This window comes from Mobula birostris, chromosome 6 (genome assembly GCF_030028105.1).
Source record: "Mobula birostris isolate sMobBir1 chromosome 6, sMobBir1.hap1, whole genome shotgun sequence".
Lineage (NCBI taxonomy): Eukaryota > Metazoa > Chordata > Chondrichthyes > Myliobatiformes > Myliobatidae > Mobula > Mobula birostris.
Window position 1 is genome coordinate 102,170,635 of NC_092375.1, and position 20,433 is coordinate 102,191,067.

Consider the following 20,433-nt stretch of genomic DNA (forward strand, 5'->3'; position numbering starts at 1 on the left):
CGACATATTTGGATAGCAGTGGCAGGATAGATCCGAGTCAGCATGGATTTACGAAGAGGAAATCATGCTTGACTAATCTTCTGGAATTTTTTGAGAACGTAACTATGAAAATGGACATGGGAAAGCCAGTGGGTGTAGTGTACCTGGACTTTCAGAAAGCCTTTGATAAGGTCCCACATAGGAGGTTAGTGTGCAAAATTAGAGCAAATGGTATTGGGGGTAGGGTACTGACATGGATAGAAAATTGGCTGGCAGACAAGAAACAAAGAGTAGGGATTAATGTGTCCTTTTCAGAATGGCAGGCAGTGACTAGTGGGGTACTGCAAGGCTCGGTGCTGGGACCGCAGCTATTTACAATATACATTTAATGATTTAGATGAAGGGATTAAAAGTAACACTTGCAAATTTGCAGATGACACAAAGCTGGGTGGCAGTGTGAAATGTGAGGAGGATGTTATGAGAATGCAGGGTGACTTGGACAGGTTGGGTGAGTGGGCAGATGCATGGCAGATGCAGTTTAATGTGGATTAATGTGAGGTTATCCACTTTGGTGGCAAGAACAGGATGGCAGATTACTATTTGAATGGTGTCAAGTTAGGAAAAGGGGAAGTACAATGAGATCTTGGTGTCCTTGTTCATCAGTCATGGAAAGTAAGCATGCAGGTACAGCAGGCAGTGAAGAAAGCTAATGGCATGTTGGCCTTCATAATAAGGAGAGTTGAGTACAGGAGCAAAGAGGTCCTTCTGCAGTTGTACAGGGCCCTGGTGAGACCACACCTGGAGTATTGTGTACAGTTTTGGTCTCCAAATTTGAGGAAGGAAATTCTAGTTATTGAGGGAGTGTAGCGTAGGTTCACGAGGATAATTCCTGGGATGGCGGGAATGTCATATGTTGAAAGATTGGAGCGACTGGGCTTGTATACACTGGAATTTAGAAGGATGAGAGGGGATCTGATTGAAACATATAAGAGTATTAAGGGATTGGACACGCTAGAGGCAGGAAACATGTTCCCAATGTTGGGGGAGTCCAGAACCAGAGGCCACAGTTTAAGATTAAGGGGTAGACAATTTAGAACGGAGTTGAGGAAAAACTTTTTCACACAGAGAGTCGTGGATCTGTGGAATGCTCTGCCTCAGAAGGCAGTGGAGGCCAATTCTCTGGATTCTTTCAAGAAAGAGTTAGCTAGAGCTCTTAAAGATAGTGGAGTGAAGAGATATGAGGAGAAGGCAGGAAATGGGTACTGATTGTGGATGATCAGCCATGATCACAGTGAATGGCCGTGCTGGCTCGAAGGGCTGAATGGCCTACTCCTGCACCTATTGTCTATTGAAAGCAAATGCAATGTTAGCATTCATTTTGAGAGGACTAGAACATAAAATTATGGATATAGTGCTGAGGCTTTATAAGACATTAGCTCGACCATATTTGGAGTGTTGTGAGCAGTTTTGGGCTCCGCATCTAAAAAAGATGTGCTGGCATTGAGTAGGATCCAGAGGAGGGTCACAAGAATGATTCTGAAAATGAAGAGGTTAACATATGAGGAGCATTTGATGACTGGGCCTGTACTTGCTGGAGATTAGAAGAATGCTTTAGGATCTCATTAAAACCTACAAAAAAAACCCGAAATGCCTAGATAGAATGGACATGCAGAGGATGTTCCTAATAGTGGGAGAGTCTAGGACTGGAGGGTACAGCTTAGAATAGAAAGTTGTCCTTTTAGAACACAGATGAGGAGTTACTTCTTTAGCTAGAGAGTGGTGAATTTGTGGTATTCATTACCACGGACAGCTGTGGGGGCCAAGTTACTGAGTACATTGAAAGCGCAGGTTGATAGTTTCTTGATTTAGTGACGGCATCGAAAGTTACAGGGAGAGGCAGGAGAATGGGGTTGAGAGGGATAATAGATCAGCCATGATGGAATGGCAGGGCAGACTCAATGAGCTGAATGGCCTCATTTTTCTCCCATGTCTTACGGAGACATGACTGTACCATAGAATGAGGAAGAATTGCACTACCGTTTATGTATCTGTGCTGCTCTTGCCCGTGGGTCGGACTGGGGTAGCTGGACAACATCAACACTCACTTTCTTTTCTAGCTCTGGTTTCCTGAAGGTTAGGAGGAACTTCCGCACGTGCTCGGAACGCAGCCGATCTATGCTTCTGGCATCAATTGCTCGTCCCAGAAACTCATCCACCTCCTCCTCCGGATTCATGTTTTCTTGAATGTTTCTGCTATAAAGGAGAGGAAAATCCAAACATAATTCAGCAGTAAAGTAATGGATAGTTCAAAGATCAGGCAGGGAGACAAAGTAAATTTATTATCAAAGTAACTGTATGTCACTATGTGCTACCTTGGGATTCATTTTCTTCCAGATATTGACAGACAAAAAAAATTATAATAGAATTTTACAAAAACTACACATAAATAGAAACTGATAATGCAAAAAAAAAACAAAATTCTGACACATGAGTTGTAAAGGGTCCTTGAAAATGAGTCTGTAGCTTCAAACTAGCTCAGCGTAGTAGTGAATGATTTTGGAGCCTGATGGTTCTACAATGAATTGACAAAAAATATCACAGAACATGGATATTTGAAAAGTGCAGTCCAGTCCAGGCCCTTTGCTGTCCTCTTGACCTATTTCAAGGTCAATCTAACCCTTCACTCTCACACAGTCCTTATTTTCCATGCATTTGCCTGGTTGATTTGAACTCATGTCACTGTGCCACTGATCCCATGGATATTCCCAAAGTTCAAAGTAAATTTGTTATCAAAGTACATACTGTTACTGTATACTGCCCTGAGATTCATATTCTAGCAGGCATTCATAGTAGAACACTGAAATACAATTTTATCAATGAAAAACCACACACAGAGACAAGCAGCTAAAGTACAAAAATTATAGACAAACAAACAAACAGACAAATAATACTGAGAACATGAGTGTAAGTCCTTGAAAATGAGTCCATATGTTGTGGTATCAGTTCAGTGTTGGGGTGAGTGAAGCTATCCAATACATCAAAACTGTAAGGCCTTCAAGAAAGATAGCACCTTATAGTTGGTGTATCTTCTTGTGTGAGTTATCATTTTTGAAAGAAAGGCCAGAAGAAATATTCCAAAAATAATATAACTGGTTCTTTAACCCTTTTCAGAGTCACAGTCTGCAGGACAAACTTTTCAATGTATCTTAATACATGTGACACTGATAAACCAATACCAACAACAACACTAATACCAATCCCTCTTACCACTGACAAAATGGTGGGGTGTTCTTTCTTAATCTTGTATTTCCCATGTTTCTGGTAGCTGCTCTACAGACAGGATGTAGAGATTTTGGAGAGGGTACAGAAGAGATTCACTAGGAGTGTTTCAGCCATAAGGAGAGGTTAGACAAACTTCTGTTGTTTCTCTGAGACTGAGGCGAGGCCTGATAGAAGTTATAAAAAAGAGCTGCATGGTAGTTAACACTATTAGAGCACCAGCAGCACAGGTTCAATTCTGTCACTGTCTATGTTCTCCCCATGCCATGTGGGCTTTCTCATTCAACTTCGTCACAGGCTAACTGGTCACATGGCTGTAACTGGGTGGCGTGGGCTCGCTGGGCCTGTTACTGTGTTCTATCTCCAAATTTTAAAAACATGAAAATTTTGAACCATAGACCAATAAGCAAGGGGTCTATGGATCCCTACCCTAGCGGCTTAGATTAGGTAGATAATTTACGCAATGGAGATGTCAAATATTAGACGGCATAACTTTAAGGTGAGAGGCAGAAAGTTTAAAAGAGATTTGCAAGACAAGTATTTTCACACAGAGTGGTAGGTGTGTGGAACAAGCTGTCAGGTACGGTAGAGAAAGTAGATGCAATAGCAACATTTAAGAAGCCTTTAGACAGATATGTGAACTGGCAGGGGATAAAAGGATACAGGCTATGTGCAAACTGATGCGATTAGTTTAATCTGGCATCGTGGTCGGCTGTTCCTGCTTCCGATTTTACAATCTGAGCATGGTTGTAGTAGACAGCAGAGGGGGCTCTTGGCCCTATGTCACCGACGAGGAGTTGAAGTATGGGTCAGAAATTCCTTCCAACTCAGAATCAGAATCAGCTTTATTGCACTGACATATGCTGTGAAATCTGTTGTTTAGTGGCAGCAGTGCATGCAATAGATGAAACATACTATAAATTACAATAAGAAATATAAAAAATTAGTACAAAAAGAGACCAGAAAAGTGAGCAAGACACACAAAATGCTGGAGGAACTCAGCAGGCCAGGCAGCATCTAGGAAAAGCACAGCCGACGTTTCAGGCTGAAACCCTTTGGCAGGACCTTTTAAAAAAGTGGAAGTGACTGTGATAGGGACACCAAGCATGCACGTAGAACGCGGTGGGAGAAGCAGTTAATTGAATGTGAGTAGCTGGCGTCCTCAGAGGGTCCACATCGAGAAGCTTGAAAACAATTCTGGAAACCGTGTGGCAGAAGCTGACGGTGAAGACATGTTCCCAGAAAGGATACGCGGCTGTAGAAGTGAGTTTGTGTTCAAGGGTTCGTGCTCTGCTCAGAAATACGATGGCAAAGGGGAATGTTGTTCCTAAGATGTTGAGTGTGTGTCTTGAGGTTTGCGTACCTTCCTCCCAGTGGCAGCAATGAGAAGGGGGCATGTGCTGGGTGGTAAGCGTTCTTATTGCTGGATGCCAGGCTTTATGAAGATGTCCATGATGGTACGGAGCTAGAATCTGACTGAGTTTACAACTCTCTGCTGCCCTTCCCGATCCTGTGCAGTGCCCCTCTATACCAGACAGTGACGCAACCCATTGGCATGCTCTCCAGCGTACATCTGTAGAGTCTTTGGTGACAAACCAAATCTCCTCAAACTCCTCATGAAATATAACCACTGACGTGTCTTCTTTGTAGTTGCATCAATATGTTGGGCCTCGATCAGGTTCTCAGAGATGCTGACATCCAAACATTTGAAGGACTCACCCTTTCCACTGCTGAAGAGGACTGGTTTGTGTTCCCTCGACTCCCCCTTTCTGAAGTCCACAATCAGTTCCTTGGTCTTACTGATATTCTAAAGAATTTAACCTTGACCTTCCTAGCTGACATTATTACCAGTTTAACCCTTTTATTCTATCCACCATATCATAAGACATGGGTCTGGAATTAGACTATTTGGCTCATCAGTCACTTGATGATGGCTGATTTATCACCCCTCTCAACCCCATTCGCCTGTGCTTTCCACCAGAACCTCTAACGTCCTTAACTAATCAAGAACCTATCAACCTCTGCACTTAATGACTTGGCTTCCACAGCTGCCTGTGGCAACGAATTCCCCAGATTCACCATCCTCTGGCCAAAGAAATATTTCCTCATCTCTATTCTAAAGGGATGTCCCTCTATTCTGAGGCTGTTCCCTCTAGTCCTATACTCACCCACTACAGGAAACATTCTCTAGGTGTCTGCTCTATCTAGGCCTTTCAATATTTTATAGGTTTCAATGAGACCACCCCACCCCCCCCATTTCTCTGGACCATCTCCAATGTCAGTTCATCCTTTCTAAAATATGGCGCCCAAGCCAAGAGGGCTAATGCTGAATATGAATTAAGAGAGTGGATCACCCGTTGTTTTACTGAATGGGAGACAGGTTTGGAGGACCGAATGGTTTACAACAGCCCCTATTTTTCTATACTATGGGCTACCAGGGCGAATGGTGGAAGAGATGAGAAAGAGGCATTTAAGAGACTGTTAGACATGTGACTATGGAGGGATATGGACTATGGGGCACAACTCAGCACATCACAAACACCAGTCTCCCCTCTACAAACCCTGTCTATACTTCTCGCTGCATCAGTAAAGCAGCCAGCATAATCTCGGGCATTCCCTCCTCTTCCATCTTCCACCAGGCAGGAAACACAAAAGCCTGAAAGTATGTCCCACCAGGCTGCAGAACACCTTCTATCCCACAGTTACAGGAAAATTAAATGGCTCCCTAGTACTATAAATTGGTCTTTTGATCTCACCACCTACCTCATTGCTACCTGTACTGCACTTTCCCTGAGGTTGTTAACCTTATTCTTTGACCTGTGTGAACAGCACGCGAGACAAGCTTTCCACTGTACCTCAGCACTTGTGACAATAATAAGGCAATTCCAAATCCAATGTACAGGCAGAGGGACTGGGTTTAATACAGCACTGTGCTCATCACACTGTGAGCCGTAGGGCCTGTCCCTGTGCCGTACTGTTCTTTGCTATGCACATGATTTTAGCGGCAGAAGCATGGCAATACTTGCCCCCAGTACTTCCTCGGACTGGGTTGGTCATTGACACATGCTGCGATGTTACAATGTACATGTGACAAATAAAACTCATCTTTATTCTATGTTCAACGTACAAAACAATACAAATCGGTGCAGTGGTGCCTGCTCCAGTCTCCATGTCCTGATCTGGTATGTTTATCAATGTGACACGAGACATCGTGAAAAGCCTTTTTGTTTGCCCGCCACCCAGGAACCTCTCACTGTGCCTTGATACATGTGACAACAAAAAGCAACACATCAGATTCAGGCACGTGAATCGAGGTGGGCGTCCCAGAACAGAAGAGATTCTGCAGATGCTGGAAATCCAGAGCAACACACACATAATCCTGCAGGTCAAGCAGCATCTATAGATGGGAATAAACGTTTGAAGTTTCATGCTGACACCCTTCATCAGGGCTGGAAAGGAAGTGGGGTGGGGGGGGAAGGTAGAAGCCAGAATAAGAAGCTGGCAAAGGGTGTACAACTGACAGGTGAGATCAGGTAAGGGGAAAGCGGGATGGGTGGGAGGGAGAAGTGAGAAGCTGGCAGGTGATAGGTGGAAAAAGTAAAGGGCTTAAGAAGAAAGAATCTGATAGTAGAGTGTACCATGGGAGAAAGAGAAGGTGGGGGGCACCAGAGGAGAAGAGAGGAGCCAGAATGAAAAGTGTAAAAAGAGAGAAGGGGGAGGGAGGAGAAGTTACCAGAAGTTAGAGCAATCAATGTCCATGCCATCAGGTTTGAGGCTACTCAGACGGAATATAAGGTGTTGCTCCTCCAATCTGAGAGGTTTGCTTCGTCAGACTTACACATGAAAACATCCCCTTGGTGTTCCCAAGGCCTCGTTCAACTACAGCTGTGGCATCACCACAAGTGCATTTGCCTGCAAAAAGTTTTTGCTAGTAGGTACTGAAAGTGTTCCAGAATTAATGCCACTCACATTACACTGGGTGTAGCACACCTCTGGTACCCAAAAAAGTGGCCAATGAATGTGTGTTCGTGGCCTGCTGCTGTTGCCACAACTTTAAGATTTGACATGTTGTGCATTCAGAAATGTTCTTCTGCACAGCACCGTTGTAATGCATGGTTATTTGAGTTACTGTCGCCTTCATGTCAGCTTGAACCAGTCTGGCCATTCTCCTCTAACCTCTTTCATAAACAGGGTGTTTTCAAAGAACACACATCAAAGTTGCTGGTGAACGTAACAGGCCAGGCAGCATCTTTAGGAAGAGGTACAGTTGACATTTCGGGCCGAGACCCTTCATCAGGACTAACTGAAGGAAGAGTTAGTAAGAGATTTGGAAGTGGGAGGGGGAGGGGGGGATCCAAAATGATAGGAGAAGACAGGAGGGGGAGGGATGGAGCCAAGAGCTGGACAGGTGATAGGCAAAAGGGGATACGAGAGGATCATGGGACAGGAGGTCCAGGGAGAAAGACAAGTGGGGGGGACCCAGAGGATGGGCAAAGGGTATAGTCAGAGGGGCAGAGGGAGAAAAAGGAGAGTGAGAGAAAGAATGTGTGTATAAAAATAAATAACGGATGGGGTACGAGGGGGAGGTGGGGCATTAGCGGAAGTTTGAGAAGTCAATGTTCACGCCATCAGGTTGGAGGCTACCCAGACGGTATATAAGGTGTTGTTCCTCCAACCTGAGTGTGGCTTCATCTTTACAGTAGAGGAGGCCGTGGACAGACATGTCAGAATGGGAACGGGATGTGGAATTAAAATGTGTGGCCACTGGGAGATCCTGCTTTCTCTGGCAGACAGAGCATAGGCGTTCAGCGAAATGATCTCCCAGTCTGCGTCAGGTCTCGCCAATATATAGAAGGACACATCGGGAGCACCGGATGCAGTATATCACCCCAGCCGACTCACAGGTGAAGTGTCGCCTCACCTGGAAGGACTGTCTGGAGCCCTGAATGGTGGTAAGGGAGGAAGTGTAAGGGCATGTGTAGCACTTGTTCCGCTTACAAGGATAAGTGCCAGGAGGGAGATCAGTGGGGAGGGATGGGGGGGGACGAATGGACAAGGGAGTTGCGTAGGGAGCGATCCCTGTGGAAAGCGGTGGGGGGGGGGGGGAGGAAAAGATGTGCTTAGTGGTGGGATCCCGTTGGAGGTGGCGGAAGTTACGGAGAATAAAATGTTGGACCCGGTGGGATGGTAGGTGAGGACAGGGGAACCCTATCCCTAGTGGGGTGGCAGGAGGATGGAGTGAAAGCAGATGTGCGTAAAATGGGGGAGATGCGTTTGAGAGCAGATTTAAAAAAAGGAGGACATCTCCCTCGTCCTAGAATGAAAAGCCTCATCCTGAGAGCAGATGCGGCACAGACGGGGTTTCCCTCCCTCCCCCTTTTCCTTCTCCCTGGGCCTCCTGTCCCATGATCCTCTCACATCCTTTTTGCCAATCACCTGTCCAGTTCTTGGCTCCATCCCTCCCCCTCCTGTCTTCTCCTATCATTTTGGATCTCCCCCTCCCCCTCCCACTTTCAAACCTCTTACTAACTCTTCCTTCAGTTAGTCCTGACAAAGGGTCTCGGCCTGAAACGTTGACTGCACCTCTTCCTAGAGTTGCTGCCTGGCCTGCTGCGTTCACCAGCAACTTTGATGTGTGTTGCTTGAATTTCCAGCATCTGCAGAATTCCTCGTGCTTATGTTTTCAAAGAACCCTGTCTGGGACCAACAATCATTCCATAGTCAAAGTCACTTAGATCTCATTTCTTCTCCATTCTGATGTTTGGGCCAAACAACAACTGAACCTCTTGAACCATGTCTGCATGCTTTTATGCACTGAGTCGCTGCCACGTGATTGGCTGATTAGATATTTGCACTAATGAGCAGGGGTACAGGTGTAGCTAATGAAGTGGCCACTGAGTGTGTGTCCCTGATGGCAGAGACAGACTCCGGTGATTTGTGACAGTTTCAGTGTTTTCTAGAGAGCTCTAGCATGCAGCAAAATGACTTTAAGGTTGCTGTGTAATAAAGTGGGCACTGCGTGTAGATTCGTGCCACTGCTACAGAGTTTTGGAGAGTAAATAAAGATGAAAGTATCAGATAAGAGTCAGGCTGCTGCCAAGCTAGAGCACAAAGCTGGGAACATTTTCTACTTCGTGCTAACTTAACCGTGAGAAACAGTCACCGCTGTTCTGTCTCAGCAACTTACAGCTCTGGAACGGCAAATTCTGCCCTCCTTTCTATGACATCTGTAAGCTTTTCTGACCGATCTCAGACAAATCTCTTGGAGAAAAAAACAGCAGGGTCAAAAAGAACACACACATACAAAATGCTGGAGGAACTCAGCAAGTCAGGCAGCATCTGTGGGAGAAGACAGTTGACGCTTTGGGTCGAGACGATCCTGCTCGAAACACTGAGAATCTCCCTCTGGAAAGGAAGGAAGGGGGAAGAAGGCTGAAGAAGTAGGTGGGAGTGCAGAAGGTGAAACAAGAAGAGCTGCCAGGCTGGGCTCCTTGCAGTCAGCACATATTTCAGAGTGGGAAGACCAAGAGAAGAGCTTGGCATGAGAATAATCCCACAGACACTACAGGTTTCTGTTCTACTGTGCACAGTTTGACTGTGCAGCATTAATACTTGAATTGTCAAATCAAATTCTAAAGCAGACTATTGCCGGAATGCATATTGTAATGTTATAGTTTGTCATTTTTCATTTCTGTTCTGCATCAGCTGATCATAATTGACTTTGGTTTGTTCTTACATACCCTCGCAATTCTCTGAAATAGATTGTGCCTTCACCCCTGAACCACATCAGAAAAGAATGTTATGAAGTTAAATTGCCCTGGTACCAGACTATGTCAATTATTAACTATTCTCCAAATCTACTACTTCCTTCTAACATGCAACACAGTTTTGGCCCATTGATCTCCAGCAGATGGGGTGAATCTCCATTGAATCTCTAGTAGATGGGGTGTATCTCTATTGAATCTCCAGCAGATGGGGTGAATCTTCATTGAATCTCCAGTAGATGGGGTGAATCTCTATTGAATCTCCAGTAGATGGGATGAATCTCCATAGAATCTCCAGTAGATGGGGTGAATCTCCATAGAATCTCCAGTAGATGGGATGAATCTCCATAGAATCTCCAGTAGATGGGGTGAATCTCCATAGAATCTCCAGTAGATGGGGTGAATCTCTATCGAATTCCCAGTAGATGGGGTGAATCTCCATTGAATTTCCAGTAGATGGGGTGATTAAGCAGATGTAGAGTGTGTTTGCTTTCATTATCCAGGGGATTGAGTTCAAGAGCCTTTGGGTAATGTTGCAGCTCTACAAAACCTTGGTTAGATAATACTTGGAATATTGTGTTCAGTTCTGTTGGCCTCATCATAGGAAGATTGTGGAAGCTTTAGAGAAGGTGCAGAGGAGATTTATCAGGACACTGCCTGGATGAAAGAGCATGTCTTACTAGGATAGTGTGAGCGAGCTAGAGCAAGGTGAGAGGTGACTTGATAGAGGTGTACAAATTGGTAAGAAACATAGATAGAGTGGACAGCCAGGGCAGAAATGGCTAACACAAGAGGGCATAACTTTAAGGTGATTAGAGGAGAGTATGGGGGGGGAGGGGTCAGAGGCAGTGTTTTTACACAGAGACTGGTGTGTGCATGGAACATGCTGCCAGGGGTGGTGGTAGAGGCAGATGCATTAGGGGTTTTAGAGACTCTTAGATAGGCATTTATATGACAGAAAAATGGAAGGCTATGAGGGAGGGGAGCATTAGATTGTTTAAAGGTCAGCACAACATTGTGGGTCAGAGGCTGAACTTTGTTTTAAGGATCTATGCTGGCTTGTCAGAACAATACCATGCTGCAACTAAATTCCCCTGCAACCTGCTCTCCGGCCATGAACGTCAACTCTACCCCCACCCCCAGAATCTACCACTCTCCTACAGACTAAGGACAATTTACAGCAGTCAATTAATCTACTGACCTACACATTTTTGGGATGTGGAAAGAAAGTAGAAAACTTGGAGGAAACACATGCAAACTCCACATAAACAGCACTGAGGCTCGGGATTGAACCCAGGTTTTCTGACACTGTGAGGGAACAGCTCCACTAGCTTCACCACCCTTCCGTCAATCATTCTTGGGATATTAGATCACTGATCTAATATTTCCCTTCCCTCATTGTCCTTGAGAAGGCAGTGAAAAGCCAACTTCTTAGATCGCTCCATTCTTCACAGTGAATCCACCCATTCTACTATCTCTTTGACCTTGTACCGTCAGAACTAGATTTGCCAGACTGGGGAACAGCTTCTTCCCCAGGCTGTGAGACTAATGAATACCCTGCCACCACAGAGGTCTCGTCACTAGAACAGCGAGCTGTTTACTGTTTACCTGTGTTGGGCACTGTATGCATTTTGAATTATATTTTATTGACTTATGTATTGTAATATTCTGGTTTATGTGATACATGTTTTGTGGGGGCACTGTTGTACTGTACAGTCAGATGCCAATAAACTTGAACTTCAAAAACACACATAAAATATTGGAGGAACTCAGCAGATTGATCAGGCAACACCTGGGAGGAAATGAACAGTCGACGCTTTGGGCCGAGACCCTCAGCAGGACTGGAAGGGTAGGGGTGAAGCGAAACTAAGAAGGTCGTGAGAGGGGGTGAGTACAGGCTAGCATGCGAGAGAGGGTAGGAGAAAGTGGCTGAGATGAGAAAATGGGAGGTGGCAGGTGGCAGAGGTAAAAGGCTGAAGAAGGAATCTGATGGGAGAGGACCATGGATCGTGAAACAGAGGGGAGGAGATGGAGAATCAGAGAAGTTGATGGATAGGCTTATGCAAGTGAGGGAAGGAGAAAGGCTGAGAAGGCCACCAGAAGGGGGAAGAGGAACAAACTAGTGGGTGGAAGAATAGAGAGGAACGGTTACCAGAACTTGAAATCTTCTAAATCAATGTTCATGCCATCAGGCTGGAGGAGCAACACCTCAAATGTTTTCCCTCTTCGTGGAGGCAATGGACAGGCCTGTCCATCCCTTCAGCATTTTGTGTGTGTTGCATGGAGTTCCAGGATTTTGATGAAAAAAGGATAATGCATTTCCAAGTCAGGATTGGAAAGTAGTTTGGTATTCCCATATGACTGCTGCCCTCTCTTGATTGGTTGTAGGGAGCACCCTTTGGAAACACTTGGAGGAAATCCATGTGGTCACAGGGAGAACGGACTCCGACAGACAGTGGTGGGATTAAAACCGAATTACTGGCTCTGCAGAGAGTTATGTTACCCCCTGTGGATGTCAGATCACTGGCTATATTTAAAGGGTATTGATAGGTACTTGATCAGTAAGGGTGTCAAGGATTACTGGGAGAAGTCAGGAGAATGGAGGTGAGAAAGAAAATCAATTAGCCATGATGAAATGGCACAGCAGACTCAAAGGCACAATTCTACTCTCATGTCTTGTTATCTCCTCATATGCAATTAATATGAGCCCCCCGCCCCGGCCCCTGCACCTCCCCAGAAACAAGTGCCTCAACAATTTTTTACACTTGGGAGTAGTCTGCAGTGAGCAATAATCCAAACAAGCAGCAGATCTGAGACATGGGAGGGAGCTGGAGAAATGCACACAGGCGCGGGAGAAACATGCAAGCTTTACGTGGACAGTATTGGAAGTCAGGATAGAATGTAGACTTGAGTCAGTAGCACTGCTCACCTGGTCACCTTCTCATCTTTTATTCTCTCTGCCCTTCCTGCCTTCCACACTCACTTGTCGTTAACATCTCCCCCACAGTGTCCTCCCTGGCCCTAGTGTATCCTTGTCCCAGATAATCACCAGTTCTCCTTCTCATCTCAATGCAAAACATCAAGGTCTCCAATGTCCATTCTAAAAACATTTAGGCCTCTTTTTGACTGGTCAGGAGTAAAGTGAACAGTCCAATCAATAGACAAGAGGCAGGCACTAGGACCTCATGGAATCATTGACCCTGCAATACCATCGACCCGAGTTCTACTCTGGCTACTACCTTCTCCCCATGACCACTGGGGTTTCCTCCAGATTCTCCAGTTTCCTCTTACATACCAAAGACAAACAGGTCAGTAGGTTCATTGGTCCCATGGGTGTAATAGTTGGGCCAGAAGGACTTGGTCTCTGAATAAAATAAATATAAATAAATATATCCTTCTATTCCCTGCCAGTTCATGTACCTGACTAAATGCCTCTTAAGCATTGCCATGGAATCTAGCTCAGATGCCAGGCTCTGCCCATCCATAAATTCTGTTTGGCCATACAAGCACACAGTCTCCAACAGGTTAACATGCTTTCTGGTGACAATGTAAAAATGTTCCTGAGAAAAAAGTAACATATCCACTTACTTGTCCTTGGCCATGTAGTCCACGATGCCCTGCGAATGAGAGAGAGAGAAAGAGTGAAATACCTTGTTAATGTCAACTGAAAAACCACAAATGAGAGTGAATTAAAGCAAAACACTTACAGATGCTGAAAATCTGAAACAAATACAGAAAAATCTGGAAACACCCTCTGGAATGTAGGGGAATAAGGGGAGATTTAATGATATATACAAACTCACAAGGGGTAAAGATAGGGTAAATGCAAGCAGGCTTTCTCCAGGGTTTGGGTGAGACTAGAACTACGAGTCATAGGTTAAGGGTGAAAGGTGAATTACTTATGGAGAAACTTAGAGGATGGTATAAGTGTGGAACAAGTTGCCAGTGGAAGTGTTGGATGCAGGGTCATTTGCAGTATTTAAGAGGTTTGGCTATGGAGAACTAAGGTCCAGGTGTGGGTCAAAGGGACCAGGCAGAATAGCAGGTTAGCATTGACTGAAGGGCTTGTTTCTGTGCTGTAGTGCTCTACGGTGTTATGACTCTGATGGAAGATCATTGCTCTGAAACAGTTAACTCTGTTTCTTTTCCCACAGATACTGCCTGTCCTGCTGAGTGTTTCTGGTAGTTTCTGTTTTTGTTACAGCAAAAGCTGACACCAATTAAAAGATGAATAAGAAACCCTGAGGGAGATAAATCCCATTTCCCTCCCTCTTTGGAGCATGGGACAGGGCGGTTGGGATGCAGAATCTTGAAGCGTAGCTGGGATGATGCTCCTCGATCCAGTTGGGCTGTAGGGCAGTGTTCCCACACTGTGTGACTCTATTCCCCTATTCATCGAGGACCCAGGGTTAAATTGGAAGTCCAGAAGTCGATACCTGTTGGCCGCAGCCAAGCCAGTGAATCGCTGCAAGACTGCTGCAGAAGCTGAAGCCCAATACCTACAGGCCCAGTCCGAGCCTGAGTCTGCTGGACACTGGGGATGAAGAAATGGCCTGTTCTGGGGTTAAAGGATTGTGTAGGGAGGGAGGAATAGGGTTTGCTTTGCTGTTGTTTTGTCACTTGTTGTGTTCTGACAAGATTGTAGACATGCATGTTGGTGCCAGAAGGTATGGCAACACTTGCAGACTGTCCCCAGCATACCGTTGGACTGCTGACACAAACAACGCATTTCACGGTACGTTTCAATGTGCAAGGACAGATAAAGCTCATCTTTAACATATTTTATCTTCAAAATCTATGTAAATACTATATCTAAAAAATAAGAAATGGAACATTTTAAATTACAGTGTGATGAAAGCAAAGGCGTGGGAAACTGGAAATATATTTTTATAAGAAGTAATAAACATTGGCAGAATTACAGGAGGCCAGTGTGAGCTCACTGGACTGGCCTATCAGAGCAACAGCACAGACACAATAAGCTCAATGGCTTCACTTAATGCAGTAACTTTGCTCCACAAATAACATATGATGTCTCTGCCTCTTCCTGTGCCAATCAACAACTTACTGAGGACCAGATCATTATGGCTTTATTGGATTATAATGAAAGCTTTATTGGATTAGCATGAGAGTTCTGTCCATTAATAATGTTCTTTGTAAGTTCTCACTGTCTATGAGAAGTCAACAATGGTCTTAACAGAAAATGCTTATCCCATTTATTGCTCACAACATTGCTCAGTAAAGTCTTGCTAGCACAGTATTTTAGTAGCAATTTAACATCCTACTTGTTGGAAACAAGCAAAAATGCTGTTGATAAGCTCTCTCAAGTTTGTGAAACTGTTACTAATGCTGAATATGTCTGTGGCTCGAGAGATTAATAAGAAAACCAAACATGGTTTATTTTCATTCTTCTTTCATTCTGCTCCAAAATTTGACCAAAACTCTGCTTCCTTCTTGTCATAATTCATAACACATTGCCCCAAGGAGGGCGAGAGAGAAAGAGAAAGAAAGAAAGAAATGGCTTACGTTACGTTGCTAGCTTAACTGAATCAGAATCAATGCTGCCTCAGTCCTGTGCAATACATAAAATATACTATAATTTACAATAAGAAATATATATTAAAAAATTAAATAAGCAGAGCAAAAAGAGAGCAAATAGAGTGAGGTGGTGCTCATGGGTTCATTGTCTTTTCAGAACTCTGATGGCAGAGGGGAAGAAGCTGTTCTTAAAACAGTATTGAGTACAGAAGTTGGGATGTTTTGTTGAAGTTGTATAAGACATTGGTGAGGCTAATTTGGAGTACTGTGTGCAATTTTGGTTCCCTAACTACAGGAAAGATATAAATAATGTTGAAAGAGTACAGAGAAAACCTACAAGGATGTTGCTGGGACTCGAGGATCTAGTTATGAGGAAAGATTGAATAGGTCAGGACTGTATCCCTAGAACCCAGAAAATTGAGAGGAGATCTGAGACAAAATTGTGAGGGTATAGATAGGGTAAATGCAAGCAGGCTTTCCTCACTGAGGTTGGATGAGACTACAACTAGAGGTCAAATGTTAAGGGAAAAGGGGACAATTTTAAGGGGAACGTGAGGGGAAGCTTCTTCACTCAGAGGGTCGTGAGAGTGTGGAATGAGCTGCCAGCCCAAGTGGTGGACATGACTCAATTTCAACGTTTCAGATTAGAATGGATAGGTACATGGATTTGAGGCATATGGAGAGCTAAGGTTCAAATGCAGGTCGATGGGACTAGGCAGTTTAAATGGTTCGACATGTACTAGATGGACCGAAGGGCCTGTTTCTGAGCTGTACTTTTCTATGACTCTGGCTGCATAACTTCGAGATGACAGCAAGCATTTGATCTGTTCTGATAATCCTGGTTAAGGGATAAATGTTGATCAGGATTGCAGAAGTTGAACTGCTTTGATCTTGTTCCACATAGTATCACAGGATCTGTTACATCTACCTGAGAGGACAAGTATTATGTAAAGCCTCATCTACAAAAAAGCAGCAGCTCCATTTGTCCAATCCTCCACCTCTACTGTGCTAGAACATTATCTTGCATGTCATTTCTTGAGATAAAGCCCTACAAAAAATGTTTCATCCATCTCCTTATGTCACTTACATTAATCTGCTTGACTGGTCAGCATTCTGGCTAATATTTTTAGATATTAAGGTAATCAGGGGTCATGAGATTAGTGCAGGAAAGTGGTGCTGAGGTAAATGATCAGTGATGGTATTATGTAACAGCTGAGCAGACACGAGAAGCTGAGTGATCCACCTCTCTTTTGAGTTTTTACATTTTTACTTTCTTCTGACCCTTCTGCTCTGTTCTGTGTGGTCTCCTAAGATGGCCAATTGTAAATAACACAAGAATGAAAGATAAGAAAATGCTCAATTACACACATAGATCTTATACAGAACAATAATATACAGGAACAGGCCATCGACCCACCATATCTGCACCAACCATAATGCTGATCTAAACTAGTCTTGTCTGCCTCTATGTGGTATATGTCATAGAGGGTGGCTGCAGAGGATTTGTGGCTAATTCCATGGTCAGATGGCTGAAGGGATTGGGAGTCCAAGGCCAGAGCCAGTGGCAAGCTATAAAAGAACTCTCAGAGGCAGCCGAGCGAAGCAGCCCTTGGTTATGGATGAAGAGAAGTGACGGCAGCTGGGCCCTGAAATGACCCATGGGTGGCCCGGCCAGATGTGAAGGGGGTGCATTTGGGATGCCGGAGATGTCCTCTGGAGATGTAGTGGGCTTCAACTGATGAAACATCTAAGAAGGGGGGTGCCCACCTTATGACCCCTGAAGCATCTGCCACCCACCAAGCCCCATTTCAAGATCTGTATACCATGACCCAAGTTAGGATCTGCTTATTGAAGGGATTGAAACATCTAGTCCCATGAGCCTGAACTCTATTTCCTGCCTGCTCATGTGTCTGTCTAAATGCCTCTTAAATATTACTATCTTATCAGCTTTGGCCACTTCCCATGTAGCATGTTCCAGGCACTACCACAGTCAAAACATATATCTTGCAAGTTTTCTTTAAACTTTTGCCCTCTCACTTACAGCAACACCCTGTAATATTTGTCAATTTCACCATTGGGTACAAGACTCTGACTAGCTACACTTTTAAATGTTTATATATGTTTTATCAGGTCATGTCTCTGCCTCTGACACTCCAAAGAAAACAATTCAAGTTCTTTCAAGCTCACATTGTATCTAACACTTTCTAATCCAGGCAACATCCTGATGAACCTCGTCTGACCTTCTCCAAGGCCTCCACATCCTTCCTGCAGTGCAGAGACTAGAATTGCACACAATGTTCCAAATATAGCCTACAGTGCCTATAAAAAGTATTCAACCCCTGGGAAGTTATCATGTTTTATTGTTTTACAGCACTGGATCACTTTGCAGAGATCTGTTTTCACTTTGACACGAAAGTCATTTTCTGTTGATCAGTGTCACAAAAACTAAATTAAATCCACTGTGATTCAATGTTGTAAAACAATGAAACAGGATAGCTTCCCTGGGGTGAATGCTTTCTATAGGCACTGTATAAATAAACAAAACATAGTGCAGATAATGCACTGCCTTCATACAATGCTTTCAACAACTGCATCCTCTAAGTCTTCATTTTCATTGTAACATTTAAGAAGTTTGTTGATACCTTCAAATTCTTCGTAATTCCTAACTCGATGGAGTAATGTGATTGTTTCATTTTCACTCTCAGCCATTTCTGGCATCGCCAAGACTCAATGCTTGAAACCACAGTGAGCAAAACAGTTCCAAATTGTCTTACTTCTTACTTCTCGCCAACTACCTAGACCATAGCCCTCCATAACCTTCCCACCCATGTACCTATCCAAACTTCTCTTATATGTTGCAACCCCTCTCATCCATCACTTCCGCTGGCAGCTCATTCCACACTCTTACCACCCTCTGAGTGAAGAAGTTCCCCCTCAGGTTCTCCTTAAACATTTCACCTCGCAACCTATAACCTCTAGTTCTAGCCTTACCCAACCTCAATGAAAAAGCCTGCTTGCATTTATCCTTTCTGTACCCCTCATAGTTTTGTATACTTCTAACTAATCTTCTCTCATTCTCCTGCACATTGATGGGAAACACTTAAGGGAATTTAAGGATTTAGCAATATTTTCCCAGGATTTATACTGGACCTACCAGACTGTATTAAGATAGAATCCAACTCTGGGAATGTATTTCCACAACTAATCTGGAGCCCTGTGATTGAACATTAATAAAATTAATGGTGTCAGAAGTCAAGCACATTTACTGTGGCAAAGAGTGTTTTTTTACCCAGTATGTATTTATGGAACTCTAAATGATTTTCCATACTCTCCCTCACATCGGTCTTCAGCAAATATGATCATGGTGAGATCTCTGCTCATTTAGTGCTAGGGTCTGAACCAGCTGGAGGTGTGAGTTCACCTTTAGCTAGATTAGCTGGAGAAATGAAGATCATCCTCAGGGCAGAAGAGACTTAGACGGGATTGTTTAAAATCAGGAAGGGTTGGATGGAGTGTTTTAGTGTACACGTGACAAAAAAAAAACCCTAACCTTATTTTAAACAAGGAGAATCAGTAAAAGATACAGATTAGATAATTAGGCAATTGAATAATTATAGGAAAGCAAAAGAATTACAGGATTGTGGGGAAAGCTGAACCACCAGGAAGTACACAAGCTGGTGTCCTGGTGTAACCACAACAATTCCGAGCTGAATGCCTCAAAACTGTGGAGGTGCATATGGACTTCAAGAGAAATGTGTCTTCGCTCCACCCACTCAACATCAACAACTCTGCAGTTAATACTGACTCAACACTCAGGTTCCTGGGCATCATTACTTCACAGGACCTCCCATCTCCTTCATTGACAAAAAGGCTCAGCAGAGGCTGTACTTCTTGTGGCAGCTGGTAAAACTCCATCTTCACCAGAACATACTAGTGCAATTCTACACTGGCATCGTAGACAGCATCCTCACATCAGTTATTACTGTCTGATTTGGTAAAACTCCATCTTCATCAGAACATACTGGTGCAATTCTACACTGGCATCGTAGACAGCATCCTCACATCAAACATCACTGTCTGGTTTGGTGATTCCATCTTCACCAGAACATGGTGCAATTCTACACTGGCATCGTAGAGAGCATCCTCATATCAAACATCACTGTTTGGTTTGGTGATTCCATCTTCACCAGAACGTGGTGCAATTCTACACTGGCATCGTAGAGAGCACCCTCACATAAAACATCACTGTCTGGTTTGGTGTATCAACCTCACACAATATACAAAAACTACATCAAATATCAGGTCACCAGGAAAGGTCATTGGGTGCTGTCTACCTTCACCGCAGGACTTGAATGTGTCCAGGAAAAATCACTGCCCACCCCAAAAACTGCCTTTTTCAAAAGCTCCCTTCCACAGGGCTATGAAGACAATAATTCACGCCTTCTTAAAAACTTCTTCTCCCAGGTAGTTATTCGAATCAACCATTCTAGTTAGTTCCCCACCCCTATATATATGCACCGCCCTGAAGACTTTAAACTACATCTTATAAAGCTACTAAAAAAGTATAGCTGATGTTTCGGGATGAGACTTTCAGCAGGACCCGGTCTGAAATGTCGACTGTACTTTTTTCCATAGATGCTGCCTGGCCTCTGAGTTCCTCCAGCATTTTGTGTGTGTTGCTCGAATTTCCAGCGTCTGCACATTTTCTCATGTGGTATGTAGGAGGATGAGTTTTATATCATCATGAAGGGTATAGGAAAGGTCTTTTTCTCAGGATAGGGAGTCTAAAACTAGAGGTTGAAGGTGTCAGGGAAATATTTTTAGAAGAGGCCAAAGTGGAACATTTTCACACAGAGCATAGCAGGAATATGGAATG

General features: G+C 44.0%; 1 protein-coding gene across 2 annotated transcripts in view; it reads right to left on the reverse strand.

The window, feature by feature from the left end:
- Positions 1-20,433, reverse strand: part of adcy5 (adenylate cyclase 5) — a 396,314-nt gene that overhangs the window by 75,978 nt on the left and 299,903 nt on the right. For both annotated transcript variants that reach the window (XM_072260948.1, XM_072260947.1), the window contains 2 exons: positions 13,611-13,639; positions 2,085-2,232 (listed from right to left, as the gene is read on the reverse strand). In XM_072260948.1, the coding sequence (XP_072117049.1) occupies positions 2,085-2,232; positions 13,611-13,639 (177 nt within the window). The remainder of the gene's footprint in view (positions 1-2,084; positions 2,233-13,610; positions 13,640-20,433) is intronic.